The following is a 16,621-nucleotide window of genomic DNA, read 5'->3' on the forward strand; positions in this document are numbered from 1 at the left end:
TTTTTGTAATGAAGTTTCTATAAAAGCGTTGGTGATGCTTGATGCCCACTTTACACTGTGCTTCCACCAGTCTGGCTGGGGAGCATTGGGCAGCAGGGCAGGACCCTATGCTCTGCTCAGTGCAGTGTGCTGGTGCAGCTCTGCTGTTTTGGGGCGGAAAGGGCACCCCGTGAGACTCACTGTCCCACCTGCCCCTCAGTCACGGAGAAGCACACAAGGAAATGGCATCTGCAGGGGTTCGCTTGAATGGGAGGAAAGTTTGGATGGGAAACTGATTCAGGTGCTGGCATGTGAAAGACTAGCTCGAAGACGATGAATCTGACAGTGGCATTAAAGATGATGGAAGTTCCTGTTTTTTTTCGGTGGTAAGTAGTTGTGTTTTTCAGTGAGAATCATACAGATGGGTGAAACCAGGAGCTGGATGGTTATATCAAATAGCTATGGAGGCTGCAAATGCTCCTAGGAATGGTAAAGGCAATGCATTATGCTTTCTGCTTGAGACCATGCTTTCTCAAATACTTTCATCAAAATGACTGTAGGCATCACTTGCTTTAGAAATTAGCTTTTGTGTGAGCTGTGCTGTGGTGCAATTATGGATTTTGAGAGTGGATTCCACCATTTCTTAGTGCAAAACAGTACACTAAGATATTCTTAGATTTTAATAACATGCAAATGAATTTGAAAGATGTTCAAAAATATCATGTATCTGTTCTTTATATACAATCTTGAGCAAATCCAAAGAGAACCTGGGAAAAGATCAAACAATTCAGTACAGGCACATGTTAAAGTAGATGGTACATCTGAGACGGTAGCCTGCTCTCTCTCCTTCATTTTTTCCTTTCCATGAAACTGGGGAGAAGGGCTGGAAAAGCACTGCAATTTTTGTGCCGGAAATAATTAAAAATGTGGTTTTTTTTTTTTTTTTTTTGCTCTCCGTTTGCCACTGCATTGCAGAGACTATGATTAAGCTCATAGCATGTGTGACTGTAACATTGAGGAAGCTGTGTCAGAAAAAAATACTTATATCCTAATGCCTTTCTCCCATGTCTGTTCTCATGCTGCACTGACCTAAAAAAAAATAAAATTGGTGGACAGGTGGCAATTACCCCAGCTGGGTCAGCTGCGGTTGTCAGAGCCGGGCAGCCTTCCTGTGTGGTAACCCAGGAATCCCCCCCGGGCGCGGTGCTGCCTCGCAGCCCTCCTGCTGCCCTGCTCGCTGCTGAGACACCCGTGGCCCTGCGCTGCCTCAGCAACGCGCCCCCCGCGTCCTAAGCCCCAAACCCGCCCTCGAGCCCTGTGTGCCGGGGAGAGGAGCCGCCCTTCTCGTGGTAGCACCACAGGGAACGGCCTCGGTGTGTGCCAGGGGAGGCTCAGGGTGGAAATGAGGAGACATTTCTGTCAGAAGGAGCGGGCAGCGCTGGGACGGGCTGCCCAGAGGTGGTCACCGTCCCTGGGGGCGTTCAAGGAGGGGTTGGGCGTGGTGCTTGGGGACACGGTCAGTGGGTGACACTGGTGGTAGGGGGTGGTTGGACCTCGGAGGGCTTTTCCAACCCTAATGACTCTATGAATTTTACGAAACCCCAAACCTTCCACTTATTTGCCTCTTAAAAACGACATTTCCGGCGCTGGGGGGGCAAAGATTTAAACTACAAACACGCGCCGAGCGCTGACAGCCCCTGCGCTGCCCCGCCTCCGGCAGAGCTCCCTCAGCGCCCCTCAGGCCGGGCCCCGCCCGCCGCCGCCGTCGCATTGCGACGGAGAGAAGGGAGGAGGCGCCCGCCCCGCGCGCTGATTGGTCAACCGCCTCGCTTCAAACCTCACCGCCCAACCGGCTGCGGCGTGGGTGCGGCGAGGGCTCGGCGATTGGCCCGCGCGGCGTTCGAGCTGGCCAATCGGAACGCGGACACGGTGCTGCGGCGGCTACAAAAGGCGGCGGGGGTGGCGGTGTGAGGAGGGCGGCACAAGATGGCGGAGGGCGACAACAACAGCGCCTACCAGCTGGTGAGGGGATAGGGCTGCCGGGCGAGAGTTGGTGGCGATCCCTGCCCTGCTCGGGGTGCTCGTGGTGCCGTTTAACGGCCGCGGCTGTGTTTGGGCTCCTTCGGCCGTCCCCTCAGCGCCGGGGCTGAGGGAGGGGGCAGCGGCCGGGCTGTTGGCTGGGGGAGCTGAAATGCTCCTAAGCTTAAAGAAACGCCTTTATGTCTGTAACTGTAAGCGTGGGTGCTGGAAAGGCATTAAAAAGCAAAAGGTGAAGAAGGGAAGTTTTCTAGAGCGTTATTTATCTGCGTTTGTTGTTCCTCGCCTGGGAAGGGGTGAAGGAAACCCTTAGCAGCCTGGGGGTGGAAGGGAAGCCTGAGCTTCTGCAGGAAAAGTCTGCTTCGGATTCAAGTATCCTAGAGGAGCGGATGCCCTATTCACAACAGTTCACGCTTATGGAAGCTTTTTTTAATTAAGGGAGGGGAGGGGGGGGAAACACCACTGTGCCAGATCCTGCCCATCAGGAGTGTTTAGGTGTTGACAGAAGCTGACTTGTGGTAGCCTGACCATGATCAATAACGCTCTTACCTCCTGGTATGCTTCCCATTAATTTTCTCTTGGTTGTGATAAATGCATACAGCTGGAGTTAGTAAAGCCAAACCAGCTTGTCATAAACTGATTTCTGGAGTAAAGCAGCTGTTTTGTATGAGGTTTTGTGTTTATAACACGAGGAAGATATAATGACTGAAGGGTATTCAGCAGTCTGTGAGATAGCTTTCTGATCTTTTTTTTTTCTTTTTGCCCTGAAATGTGGTTTTCAAATAATTCAGATGGTGTGACAAAAATAAACTATGTCTTACAGTGGTAGCTGCGCTCAGCTGTCCATATTTAGTGGTGTCAGCTCATTTAAGATAAGAGCAGCATGTGATTGAGAACTACATCTGCTCTATCTCTGCACAGCACATGTGCAGGTCTCCATGGCTTTTTACCCCTTACTGTGGGGGCAGTCAGCTCCATTTGTGTTTATGAGGATTTTGCAATCTGTGAGATCCATTGTCCCCCTGAGGGCAAACTATTAAGCCATGCTAAATGTGGCACACCTGAGGTGAACTGCTTAGTGAGCTGGTGCCAGGGCAGGCAGGGCCTCTCTGCAAAAGGTGCGTGGGGAGGAATAGAGGAATAATATGGGAACAGCAGTTTAAAGGCTGCCTGGTCACTGTCGTGGGCAACTGGTAGGAAAACTTTCTCTTTGCATGCCAAGTGTGATCAGCTGGATAACTTTTCCATGCTGTACTTGAGTGTTTTCAACTATCTTCCACATAGTAAAATGTTAGTGTTGGACAGCATCTAGAAAACTGATTAACGGTGTTAGGGTTATCTTTGAAAATGCTGCAATGTGAGAGCTATTTAAAATATGTTTTCCTGATGTTGAAAATTAAAAGTTGAGGGGTTTTAGCTGGGCTTTAAAACTTGACTTTTCACTTAACTGAGGAAATATTCAAGGAGAACACCTTGATAAAATCTGTGAGGAGGTAGCATTTAGCCTGGGAAGATACACTATTACTTCCCTTCTACTGTGTCATAATTTAGCGTGTTATTAATAATTTAATTACTTGGATTCGTGGCTGGGGTCTCTGACATTTTCTTCAGCTACTTTGTGTGGGAACCAATCTGATTCTGATTAGTAATAACACTTTCTTCTCTTTTTTTTGTGTAGGCTGCGGAAACTGCTAGCTTGGAAGAGCAGTTGCAAGGATGGGGAGAAGTGATATTGATGACTGATAAAATTCTTCGCTGGGAGAGAGCCTGGTTTCCTCTTGCGCTGATGAGTGTTGTTTCCTTTTCTTTCCTGTAAGTAGCTCATAGAGAGAGCATGAGCACTGCTCATGGCTAATAGCAAAACTGCTAAGAAAAGACTACAAAGATGTCTTAAAACAATCACATAGGCTCTTCGAGTTCTATTTCTGAATGCATGTAAACTTTGAAAAGAAAAACCCAGAACTGGGAACAGGAAGTAACACAAGTCACATCCTACTGGGGGGATGGTGCTTTCTGCAAAAGCTGTTTGGCAGGCGGAGTTGCTGTAGCTCTTCAGCATGCTCAGCTGTGTGCTGTTCACTGGTGTGTTCTGCTTGTCAGATCTGATCATCTTCTGGCCTTCTTCCCTAAGCCACCAGCAATACCATTATGGTCATAAGGAAAAACCTGCTTCCATAGGGCAAACTTTCCTTACTAGCTATTCTGTGTCTTTGCTGTGGTGTTTAGTGACAAATTCAGTTGGTTTTACACAACTTGGTCCTCCTAGATTCTATTGTCTCCTTTGAGAAAGGAAGAGAAGAGAATGACAGGCTGAATGCAGCATTGAGTCAAAGTGGGAGGACGTAACTTGTCGGGGGTACAAAATGGGCGTGCTGGAGGCCTGTCCCTGCCTTTGTGTGACATGGTGGTAGTCAGGGTGGCTCCTACCTTGTACAGGTAAGTGTCCTGCAACCAGCTGGAGAGTTGCAGCTGCATGCGCTATTGGACTAAGGAAAAGAGGGCATGTACGAATGTCGAATAAGGTGAGGTAGGAACAGTGTCTTCTGGCTAATGCAAATTTTATGGCCCTCAAGAGAGGTGAGGAGGGTGGAAGTCAAATGAAACTGAAAAGTAATTTTGAAAAGTAATTGTAATTTTAAAAAGTTATGTGACTGCAGGAAATACCATGTTGAATAATAGTTGAAGGAAATAGAACAGCTTCAAATTCTTAATTGGTGCTGTATTGAAGATGAATGTTCAGCACAGCAGCACTGTGCCAGGTGTGTAGAAAGCTGGCCCTGCAGTGGTTTGTCTTTCTTCACTGTTCAAGAAGTTCTGCAAAGTGCAAATAAGTTACACAGGACTCAACTGAATGTTAACACGCTTATGAGAAAAGCTAGTTCTTGTCCACTACCTGTACAGCTGCATTTAAATGGTGGCAAACCTCATATATAAGAGCACAGCACTGTCCTGCTTGGAGGCTTGTGACTCCTTGTCTGAAACAGGTTTGGTTAGCTGTCGCAGGTGAGGCAGTAAATAGCAGCCTGGAGTGTATCTGGACCCTGTGATTTACTTAAGAACCAACAAGATGAGAGCTTTCACCCTAGCTAGTTGTTTCACGTGTTTCCTCACTCATCCCCATCCCAAACTCAACTTCTCAACTTCTGGGAGAGCAATAATGAACTTTTACTTGCAGTGAACTTCATATTGTGCTTTCTGTATTGCGGCACTTTATGTTCAAGTGCATTCAGAAAATTTATATTTTGATCTTTTCATCTGAATTTCCTTGTAATGAAGTTGAAGTACAGTGCTTAAACCTCTTTTCATGAGTAAGATGAGCAAATTTGTCCAGCTTCAATTTTTTTCAAAGGGGTAGGTCTACTATTTGAAGTCCCTAGCCAATCTGTTGAGATGGCTGAATACATTGAGTGTTTATTGCTTTTTTTTTTTTTCCAGGATGATCTACTACTTGGATCCATCAGTTCTTTCAGGTGTCTCCTGTTTTGTTATGTTCCTCTGTCTGGCTGATTATCTTGTTCCTGCTCTTGCACCTAGGATCTTTGGCTCTAATAAATGGTAAGAAAAGCTCAAATTTAAATAGCTTGAGTGTAAAGGAATTATTAATTTTAGCAAAATGGGTATTTACCACTTCGCAAATGTCAAATGATTCCTATGTAGTCCTTGCAATTGACAATGTCGATAGTATATGAGGTGAGAACTCATGTAAAATGTCTTGCTTTTTTTTTTTTTTTTTTGAAATGTAACTACTGCAATATGTCTTTATTGTTCCTGTTGAAGGCGTAGGGTGCGTTCTTTGCGGTCCATTAGAGATTCTAGTTCTGCTAAAAATATGAAGGGGATTGTATTCTATGTTTGGAAAAAGTAGTAGCTGTAAATATGAAGATGAAGTAATGCCCAGGGATCTTAAGACTGATAATGTGATCATAAGTGATTGAAATAACTTCAAAGAAGGGCAGGGCTTATGAACACAGTACACTGGAGGTGAACCATATTTGAAATGGATTTTGTGTTTAAAAATTCTAGTCTGCTTTGACTAGTGGATAAATGTTCTTGCCTAATGTACTAAAGGAATGCACATTGGTATTGAATAATTAAAAGCAGTGCTCTCCTGTTCTGAATAGGGGTGGTTCAGTGGTTCTTTCGGAGTTGATTTGAGAGACAATGCTCTATTAAAAATAGGGTACAAAATGAAGTGGGGCAAATGTCAGGATAAGTATCGGACAACTTTTCTTTCTGCTGGGAAATAGTATGAGATTTAAAAAAAAAAAAATAGAGATGAAAACTTGGGTTCTTATTCCTGTCTTTTTTTTTTTTTTTTAAAAAAAAAAAGGACTACAGAACAGCAGCAAAGATTTCATGAAATTTGCAGCAACCTGGTCAAGTCTCGTCGCCGAATTGTTGGCTGGTGGAAACGTCTCTTCACAATAAAGGAAGAGAAGCCTAAAATGGTAATGAGTTCTGGGAGTTGGTTTTAAATGATCTCTGCTTTGTTTAGTCCGAAGTTCTTTAGCAAGGAACATGTCTGAATAAACCAGTATTCTTGAAGCAGGAACCAATGATTCTGCCTGTGGCTTAATGCCAGTCACACACGCTAGTCAAACCCTGAGTGGCAGGATACCTGTCTTTAAAATTGCAATACTGCTTCAATTAGAAGCGTACTCTTGATCTTAAAATATAAATTGTGTTTCTTTGGATATTTCAGTTTTTAGAAACAGCCTGTAAAGACCACATTAAAATAGGTGTGTGTTCAGTTGCACACCATCTGCCTGAAAAACAAGACCTTAACATGTCAGTGTAAGTACAGGAGCTATGAAGTATACTGATGAGGATAAAGCTTCAGGTTCTGAGTGAAGCAGAAGTTTTACCAGTGGGGATAGCAAGGTGTGAGGGATAGAAAAGAGTTGCTTTACTGTAATAGTGATGGCCTGAAAATAAAAGGGAATGTACAGACAGTCTCTAATCACAATGCTAACAAGGCTGCGTGTATTGCATGGGCATGACCTGGGAACTTTAGCAGGTTTTAAACTTTGACATGTTGCTGAATGCTGAGGGGAAGGCGGAAAATTCCCAACAGATCTGTGGTTAACTGGTCTCTTTGCTTGTTTTAGTACTTCATGACCATGCTTTGTTCCCTTGCTGTGGTTGCCTGGATTGGACAGCAAGTTCACAACCTCTTTCTGACTTATCTCATTGGTAAGTGTGTAGTGTACAAAGCAAAACTGAGTTTGTTAGCTTCCTAAAATGGTATGAGGCTGGTAGAAGTAAAACTTGATTATTTGTTGAGGGATTTCTTTTGGCTTGGGGTTTCATTTTTGTTTTTCAGCAGTTAGTGGGGCTTACAGGAAGTGAGGAATTGCAAGGTGACAGAAGCTTGTTAAAGGGTTAGTAAATAATTTTTGGTTTTGTTTCTCCAGTGAGTTTCTTGCTGCTGTTTCCTGGATTAAACCAGCATGGGATCATTACGAAGTATGTTGGAATGGCAAAAAGGGAGATAAACAAGCTTCTCAAGCACAAGGAAAAGAAAAATGAATGAAGACTTGACTGCTGTTTGCAAAGTTTCCTTGGAAAGAGTTTTGAGAATTAATGTATACATAAGATAATAGAAGTAGTATTGCTCACTGGCTTGCTTTTTTTTTTTTTTTTTAATTGGCTCCCTGATGAAGTCAAAATGTCACTAGCAGCTGCTCTGGGTTTCTCTCTTTTGCTGTCCAGGTTAAGGTTCTGCAGCCTGCAGCTATCTCATAGGAAGGATCCTGGCCTTTGCCATGCGGAGCTTTAGTCTTGTCAGCAAATGAAGAGGCCCCTTACAAAAATGCCCCATCCCGATTGTAGTGTGCGACAGCGTTCTCATAACCTGTAGCTTCACTGGTTAATGTCTTGTAGTTACAGCAAGTATGAAAGTTCTGGAAACTTCTTCTTGGAAGCTTGTTACTACTGAGCCTTGTGGAAGGGGCACAATTAGCTGGGTAGGAATGATCATAGCTGAGGGGGGGAGTACCCACATCTGGGGCAGAAGGTGAGCTAGTTGTCTGTTTGCTTTTCTGGCTGCATAGACCAGATCATCTGCTAGATTGGGGTCTGGATATATAAATTGTAGCTCTGTAGCTGTAGTGTAAACCTCAATTTATTGCACTGAGACTGTAGACAATGAGGTAAGGTGTGTTACCTTAACAGCTGATTGTTCTAAAACTGCTGTTGTCACAGAGCCATGTAGCATGTTTGGTCTTATGAATGTTGTCTGTACACCATATCACCCTGAACTTCTTAAGTTTGTCTGTTGTAAATAAGCCTGAGTTGTTTGTGCTTTTCTATGACCTCCCTCCTTTTTTAAAAACTGAACTTTTTTTCTTTGGAAAGCTAAAACCTGTGTTAATGCATTTTAAAAGTTTACTGTTTTAAAATGAACTCTTGGTGTATTGTACCTGTTGAATAGGCAAATACAGAGTAAGAAACTTCTTCCAGACTTGTTCTTTGACCATACAAAAAATCCCGTGTGTGCATCTGAGGAACTGGAGGAGGAAGTGGTGTTTGTGTCATGTGGCAGTCCTGTGCGTGGCTGCATCCTCCTGCAGCACCTCCCTGAGATCCGCACAGCTCCTGGTGGTGTGGGGCCAGCTCCTGCTGGAGGGGGGCGGGCTGTGAGGCTGTAACGCCACCTGTGGTTAATTAACACTGGTGGAAGCCCCCGGGGCTGTGGACAGTCAGGCTCAGGAAGTGAATCTTGGAGTAGATCTCAGCTGCAGAGATTCATTTGGGAAGTGCTCCGCTTAACTGGCACGAGCTGTTGGTGGAAGAAATGGGGCATGTCAAAAGGCAACGGGGGCCGGGTGCTGGGAGCCCTGCTGGCACCTCTGCCCCGTGCTGGGGCTGGCTCAGAGGGAGGCAGCTCCGTTACAGCAGGAGCCGTGCGTTCCTTTGGAGGTGTAAATTCCGGCGTGAACTCCTGCTGCAGCTTTGCCATGGGGATGCTGACGGGCTGAGGGTGACGGTTTGTGTGCTGCCGGCGTGCGGGGCCCCCCTGGAGCTCGGGGGGAGCCGGGGGGAGCCGTGCTCCAGGAGCCTCCCCGTGCTTCGGCTGCGGGCAGGAGGAGCCCCGCGCCCTGCCCTGTGCCGCGTTCCAGGGCTGCCCCCTGCCCCCGCCCTCACGCAACGCCGCCTCTTTTGCCCCTTCGGGGCCGCCGTAGCGGCAGCGTCCCGGTCGCCATGGGAACGCGAGAAGCCGCCTCGCCCCGGAAGCGCCTCCAGACCAATGGGGAGGGGCCGAGCCTCGCGCGCCGCTGCCTCCCGCCCGGGTCTCGCGGGCTCTCGCGAGATCTCTCCGGGCCGCTCTCGCCACCCCGCGGCCGCGGCCTTCCCATAACTCCGCGCGGCGCGCCCGGCCCCTTCCTTTTCCGCCATCTTGCGGCGCCGGTGAGTTGGGCGCCGCCGCCACCCCCGGCCGCCATCCGCCGCTCGCCGCCGCCATCCGCGCCCTGCCGCCGCCCCCGCCCGCCCCGCCGGGCCCCGGGGACTGCCCCCGACCCGCCCGGGCCGCTTTGAGCCGCCGCCGCCCCCGCCCGGCCCTCTGAGGAGCCCGCGGGGAGCCGGGGGGGGGTGCGGGAGGGCGCTGAGGGAGGCGGCGGAAGCGGGGCCGTGAGGGGAGGCCCGGGGCGGGCGGCGGGGGGGGCGCGATCGGCTCCGGGGCCGGGGGGGGCTGCCCGGCTCCGGCCTGAAGCCGCGAGTGCGGCGGGAGTTGGCCCGCGGGGAGCGGCCCCTGGGTCTGGGGGCTGCCTGGGGGGCTGCGGCCGCTCTGGCTCGGTTGGGGGTGGCTCGGTGGGCATGGCACGGCTCGGGGCGTTTGTCCTCGTCCCCGGAGTGCAAGAACTGGTGCCCATGCTCCTGGGTGGAAGAGCCGCGCGTTACTGTCGTCCTGTAACTCCTTTGGTGGTGAGCAAGCTAAGCAGCGTCTAGCATGGTTAATGCCATGCATGGGCTGGTCCTTGAGTGGGGCTGATACTGCGTAACTGGGTTATAAAACCCCAAACGCTCACCTGGGAGAGATGTCACACGGATGACATGTCTTCGTGGTGGCCTTCACAACTTCACATGTGCTTACTGGTAAAGTTCAAGTTTAAACAACACTTTCCCAAGTTTTTCTTTCCCAAGATTTCCCAAGTTGTTACAGCAGCTGTGCATTCTTTTGAGCACACCTGAGTGTGTATCGACTTGCTTTTTTTGTTTCAGAATGCCTTTTGAGGTTTAGCACAACTTTTTTTTTTTTTTTTTTTTTTTTTTTGTCAGTCTTAGGTCTTTTAGATCTAAAATCAGCCTTAGAAAGGCATCCTTCTGTCAGTGTGGCCCTGATGGAAACCTGGTGTACGTAACTGGCTCTCTCCTTCCCCCCAGGCACCATGGTGCGCATGAACGTACTGGCCGATGCTCTCAAAAGCATCAACAATGCAGAGAAACGTGGGAAACGCCAAGTTCTCATCAGACCATGCTCCAAAGTAATCGTCCGGTTTTTAACTGTGATGATGAAACATGGTGAGTGGAGACCCCGCAGTGCTAATGTTGATCTGGTTCAGGGTTTCTGTCTGGTTTGCTTTAGTGACTGAGATTTTCAGGTAAACTTGAGCATCTTGTGGAGTTGATTTGGTTCTGTTCAGACTTTTCACAGTGAATTGGTGATAATTGTTGTTCTAAAATGATTATAAATTATGAACGTAGGCATGTTTCTAGGTGAGTGTGCTGTTAATTGTTTTTGGGGGGATAAGTTTATTGATTACTTCTTACATACTGTTACAGTATTCTTTATAAAGGAAGTCCAAACATTAGAACTACCACAAGTGTCCTTGTCCAGGACAAGTTCTGGAGAAGAAAACACCAAACCAACCACTATTTCAGATGGGTTCCACCTTTACAGAGTGTAACTAAAGACAGCAATTGATATTTGGGTGCAACTGAGCCATATCAGAGGCACACGTAAAGTAACTTAAAGCATAATTGCTAAAAACTTCTGGAATTTTGCGGATGCTGTAGTGTTACGGTGCTGTTTTTTTTTTTTTTTTTTGACTTAAGATGCTTGAAGTGAGTCAAGCAAGCTGTGCTGTATCTTGTTACCATGTTTTGATTTGTCCGTTTTCTGATCTTCTCTAGGTTACATTGGTGAATTTGAGATAATTGACGATCACAGAGCTGGGAAGATCGTTGTCAATCTCACAGGCAGACTCAACAAGGTAGGATTCATTTTCCTGAATTCACTTCTCTGGGGGGATGGTTAAATGAGGCTTTTTTGTTTGTCTGCTCCAATTCTGAATGAATTACTCGTGAGAAGAGGGTATTTAATTAAGTCCATGTAAACGAGAGTAATATCGGTGTTACCAGTAGTTATCAAATACTAAACTTTAGGTTCATAATAGTTCAGTTGGCTAATTACATTTCTGTTAAACACACCATGCCACATCTTTGTGCCACATCTTCGGGGAAGTCAGCTTGTAGGTACCATGTGTTTCTCTTAAGGACTTCCTTGCTATCTCGTGATTTCTCTTTATTTGATGCCGTAGTTATCTAGGAGACTTTTGTCATAGGAGAGAGCAAGTGAGTTGCTTTCCAGTTGATGTTTAATACCTGTAAATGGTGAGAGCCAACCCCCCCTGCTGCTGCCAGATGAGCATTGCTTGTGGTTGAGAGAAAGGTAAATGTTACATTAATTAGTGCTTTGTGAATTCCTGGGGTGTACGAGGTACTTCTAGGTGTTTGGCATTTTTGTAATGCTTTTGACTTAAGATATTGAGTAGTTTTCTACTTCTGTGATGACATGCTGTGCGCCATTGTTTCTAGTTAAGCTATTTGAATGAGAGGTGGTTTTTAAGTAAAGAAAGCTAAAGTTAATTTGCAAAAACATGTTGAGGTCTGTTTCCATGATGAACAGATAATGCAGCTGAAAATTGCCTCGGTGTAGTGGCAAAGAATCTGACACAACCCCCATTTACTAGTTTTATGTGTCTGTCATAAAAATAATCTGTGTCAGATTAGAGAATAGTGTTTCTTGAACTCTTTCTGGACGATTTTGTAGCAGATCTTGCAGGGTGCAGCTGTATGTGATGTTTCTCTCAACAGCTGCAATAAGAGAACAGTTGTTTGGTTCAGGAAAATGTCCATCACTGCAGTAAGATGTCCTGTTTGGCTCTTGGAAGTTAAGAAAATTGGAGCCAGTGAGGTAACTAGAGGTGCTAGTCGTGGTTATGGTCAATAAGTAATACGATTAACTTGGCGATGCTGGTAACTTTGTGTGTGTTACTTTCTCCCTGTTTAAAACCTAGTGTTTTTTTTTTGTTCTGTTTTGTTTTGTTTTTTTGCTAACTCCATATGATGATTAGAAGTAGTCTGTCCTTGAATAATCTCAGTTTTTTGATGAAGTAGGATACTACTTAATCTTTAATGGTTTATAGCATGCTTTTGTGCTCTCCCAGGTCTAGTCATTAAATTGTTTAGCAGCAGTGTTGTGTCACTCTGTTTAGGCAAGAGGAAGGAGGTGAGGCTAAGGAAATAAAAGCTGAACTGTGAGACGTGGTTTCTCTGAGAGAAAGCTATTTCGTACTACAGTGATGATACATGCTTTTGATACTCTAATCTTTTGCTGCCAGAATATTTTAATTGCAGTTGTTTAATTCTTTCATATAATGAGTTAGAATGACAGGTGTACAAAATGCACTTTATACAGTTCTCCAGTTTATAATGGAATTCTGTTTTATAGTGTGGTGTAATCAGTCCCAGATTTGATGTTCAGCTGAAGGATTTGGAAAAGTGGCAGAACAACCTACTGCCTTCGCGTCAGTTTGGGTGAGTATGGAGAGGAGGTGAATCCGTGGCTGGCATATGTGAAACTGATTTTTTTTTTTTTTTTAAATTACACTTTGATACTGCCTGAGTTAGAGTCCTGTGATACTTGACTCATTAGTCTAAAAGGAGATAAGAGCCTAAAAATTCAACTTCCATACAAATACTCCTTTTAACCAGTTCTAAAGGGGCACTATGAACCAAGAACAGTTTTTTGTTTTGCTTGGCTTTGGTACATCCTGGTTTCACCACTTCTGTAGTTTACCAAGAAAACAAGATTTTTCTGTTGCTCATTTTAATTTTATGAATTGCTCTTTAGAGACGGGAGAGGAGTAAGGGAAGTCAGTAGATGACTGAGTTGCAGTAGGGTTGCAGTACTTTACACTTCCTGATTGTGTACAAGTTGAATAAGATATTAAGTGGTGCAAGACTCAATGAGTTTTGAACCTCTGAAACACAGATGTTACAGTATGTTTTTCCCTCCCCAAACTCACTAAGTCGAGAGTAATAAATTGCAGTAGCTCAGCCACTCTGCCCCATCAGAGGCAGGATTAACAGTTCCTTGTCATTTCTCTTCTTAAAGCTCTGGTGATAAGCTGCTTAGTTGAGCTGTACCTACATAGCTGACTAGCATGTGTTGTCATATGGAGATTTTTCAAGAGTATTTATAGAGTGGTAGGACAGGAGGTTTTCAAACACGAAGATGTTTGAAGTATGCTGATAATCCAAATGATGGCATTAGAAATGACTCAGGCTGCTTCAGTTGTCAGTCTGGGTCCAGATATTCATCTGCATCAGGCTGAGCAGTGTTCAAAACAGTGAGTGACAAAGCATTCAGAGCTGAGCTGTCTGGCACCATGGCAACTCTACCTGCTCCCAGGAAAAATGTCTATGAAATAGAAGAAGATTTTGTCTGAGAACTGTTACTTGCTACTGCTGAAACAGCTAACCTGACTTCTGGTAGGAACGTGTGAGTAAACCTCACTGGAGAACAGAAGGTTGTGGACGTGCTTTGTGTGTTTCGGAGTTGTGAGAGAAGTTCCTTTTTCATTGATAACATGATCTTAGCCATGTTAGGCTCTTACTGAAAGAATCAAATCTTACTATTGTAATACAAAAATGAAGTTAGTGCCATCAGCTCTGCATGAACACAGGACAAAACTGACAATAAACTGAATGTTTGTTCTTTCTTAATAGGTACATTGTTCTGACAACCTCAGCTGGCATCATGGACCATGAGGAGGCTAGGCGAAAACACACAGGAGGCAAAATCCTGGGATTCTTTTTCTAAAACTTGTAAAAGAGGTTACTAATAAATTGTTCAAATGGACTCTGGTCTTTCCACTTGGTATTTTAATGACTTGTAACGGTACCTGCAATAGTGCTTGTAACAGAAAGCTCTTCAACAGTGCTTAAGCTCTGCCTGTACTTCAAATGACACTTGGTTTCCACACATTCCTGGTTACAGCTTTAGTTTCTGTTAATGATACAACAAACTTCTAATAGTTACCATTTGTTTTGGATGACGGCTACAGGTAGTTGTGCAGAATATCCTCAGTAGAGAAATTATTGTGTTAAACTGTACTTTGATACCCGCTGGTGAGATCACCTCTTAGCTCTTAGATACGTGGGTCACCACAGTTACAAAAGTGCAACTCCATAGCTTCACTTTTTGGCCAAATAATAGAAGATTCCTCGCCAGAAACTATTTACTGCTTGAGGTTTAAGATTACGTATTAAGTTACAAGATGTAGGGTTGTGGAGTAGTTAGATGACTGAAGTTTGACTTTAGATCACAGAATTCTTAAATCATACGGTGTTAAAGAGTAATTAAGGTATAAGGGTGAATTGTCCCTTTCCCTTTGTGTTTCTGGTTCGATAGTCCTTTGAAACATCAGAATTTGGGCAGGACAGTTGCTGTGCAGCTGCTTTGCATGATTGCAAAAAAATGGCATTTCTGTAAGTCACTTGTCATAGTGAGGAAGAAAGTGTGTTTTGTATGGAATGAGTTGTTTGTCTTCATTTTAAGTGTGTGATGTGTGACAGCGTAGTGTGCTTGATACAGAAATACCAGCAAATTTCCTTAAAAGCAGCACACGCAGCAGATGAGTGCTGCTGAAGAGCTGCTTGCAGATGGTAGAGAATGGGAAGCAGGCTTCTTCAACAACAGTTGGAAATCTGTGCCTTATTTTGCTTTCTTGGAGTGTTTGTTAGGAATGCTCATATTGAAACGTAGCAAGCCTGTTTCAACAGCTTAGAACAACTTGAATTTGTGGTTCTTGATAGAAACCATTGGACACAATTTTCCTTCTTGATGATAAGTTCTGGTCAGGAGTACAATTCCTTGGGTAGATGTACTGTGCCTTGAAGGCAATGCTTCCTCACAAAGCTTTCAGAGAGGCTTGGGATGGAAGCAACTGCTTGTAGGCACAACCCTTTAAACTCTATAGTTTGTAACTACGTAACCTATTTCAAATTAGTCTTATTTTTTTTGTTGTTTTTTACAGAGGAGAGGAGGATGTGATGGCTGGCTGATGAACAAACTGGTCTCAATTCTTCCCAGGCAATCATACAGTCTTGCCTAATGTGGATCTTTGAGGAACAAGAAGCTAGCAAGTGAACTGCAAAAGCATGCTTACAATAATAGCATGGTGTACACTAGTGTCCTGTAGTAGGGGCTTGCAACTGACCTGGGAAGAGCAGGGAAATGATTAAAAAGGCTGGTTTTCCTGCTTTGTCTGTCACATTCAGCTAAAGGTCGCAAAGTCTGAATTCCAGATGGCATCAGAACACACAGATGTGATCAGTATGGTTCTTGGTTTAACTTGCGACAAATTTGCTTAGCTGAAGATATTACAGAGTTGTTACAAAGGAAAAAAATACACTTGGTCCTTTTTATTGCAAAATCAAACTATGTTGGTACTTCTTTGTTGTCTCAGCACCCACAGCAGGGGTACTTCTGCAGTATTGACTGCACATACAAGCTGAGCTGTTAGGTTTCTTGCTTAAAGTAACCCTGAAAATCTTACTCAGATTCTTCTGTTCCTGTTTATAAAATCTTGATTTGTATCAGGCCCGAAGAGAACAAATGTTCCTGACCCCTGATGAAAGAAGATCAGAGATGCATCAAGAAGGCTTCCTTCAGAGGAATTTGCTAGGGCTTCAAGTTCCTCGAAGGACATGCTAGAAGGTGTCCTGCCCATGGCAAGGTGGTTGGAAATAGGTGACTTTTAACGTCCTTTCCAACCCAGCCCCTTTATGATGGTTCTGTGATTCCCTGACATTCATGTTTTAAACCAATTAGTGACAACACATGAGTTTTTCTGAATAATTTTACCTGTGTTTATGTGCTTTGCTACTGCACAAGTACACTCACTGTTAGGACCCCAGCACGGAGACTTCTGAAGCAAGAGTGTTTCTAATACCCTCAGCTGACCAATCTGTGTTAACTTCTTCCACAGGCCAGCGCAACTCCTATTATTTAGAACTAGAAAATGGAAATGAAAGCTCCAGTATGAACAGAAAGACTTGCAGGGAAGCATGCAGCAGCAGATGCAACTTTTCCTCAGTGTATCAAATGAAGGTAATTAAATTATATGCTGAGTTGCCACATGTGGAAGCTTATGCAGCTGGTCTGAGTTCCTAAGATGTTCTCTGAGTACATTGCCTGCAGCTCTTTGGTGAGAGTTCTCTGCCCCTGGGTGATGACTGCTGGCTGGGGTCCAGGAAACTTCTCAAGTGGGGTTCAGGCGCTGACGCCAGGATTGTGACGTGCCCTGGAATGCAG

General features: G+C 45.0%; 2 protein-coding genes across 2 annotated transcripts; both read left to right on the forward strand.

The window, feature by feature from the left end:
- Positions 1-1,917: 1,917 nt before the first annotated feature.
- Positions 1,918-8,472, forward strand: ARL6IP1 (ADP ribosylation factor like GTPase 6 interacting protein 1). The gene is made up of 6 exons (XM_032197767.1): positions 1,918-2,001; positions 3,695-3,828; positions 5,452-5,571; positions 6,347-6,464; positions 7,125-7,209; positions 7,431-8,472. Exons 1-6 carry the CDS (start codon positions 1,966-1,968, stop codon positions 7,547-7,549), a joined length of 612 nt encoding a protein of 203 aa, XP_032053658.1. The 5' UTR covers positions 1,918-1,965; the 3' UTR covers positions 7,550-8,472.
- An 887-nt stretch (positions 8,473-9,359) lies between these two features.
- Positions 9,360-14,164, forward strand: RPS15A (ribosomal protein S15a). Its single transcript, XM_032197960.1, has 5 exons — positions 9,360-9,426; positions 10,402-10,539; positions 11,152-11,231; positions 12,752-12,837; positions 14,032-14,164. Exons 2-5 carry the CDS (start codon positions 10,407-10,409, stop codon positions 14,123-14,125), a joined length of 393 nt encoding a protein of 130 aa, XP_032053851.1. The 5' UTR covers positions 9,360-9,426; positions 10,402-10,406; the 3' UTR covers positions 14,126-14,164.
- The last annotated feature ends 2,457 nt before the right edge of the window (positions 14,165-16,621 follow it).

Source organism: Aythya fuligula, chromosome 15 (genome assembly GCF_009819795.1).
Source record: "Aythya fuligula isolate bAytFul2 chromosome 15, bAytFul2.pri, whole genome shotgun sequence".
NCBI lineage: Eukaryota > Metazoa > Chordata > Aves > Anseriformes > Anatidae > Aythya > Aythya fuligula.

Coding starts and splice junctions, on each gene's coding strand:
- ARL6IP1 (XM_032197767.1), top strand. CDS start 1,966: ATGGCGGAGGGCGACAACAACAGCGCCTACCAGCTG. Junction 2,002..3,694: donor ACAACAGCGCCTACCAGCTG/GTGAGGGGATAG, acceptor TTTTTTGTGTAG/GCTGCGGAAACTGCTAGCTT. Junction 7,210..7,430: donor CTTTCTGACTTATCTCATTG/GTAAGTGTGTAG, acceptor TTGTTTCTCCAG/TGAGTTTCTTGCTGCTGTTT.
- RPS15A (XM_032197960.1), top strand. CDS start 10,407: ATGGTGCGCATGAACGTACTGGCCGATGCTCTCAAAAGCATCAACAAT. Junction 11,232..12,751: donor TCACAGGCAGACTCAACAAG/GTAGGATTCATT, acceptor TCTGTTTTATAG/TGTGGTGTAATCAGTCCCAG. Junction 12,838..14,031: donor CTGCCTTCGCGTCAGTTTGG/GTGAGTATGGAG, acceptor CTTTCTTAATAG/GTACATTGTTCTGACAACCT.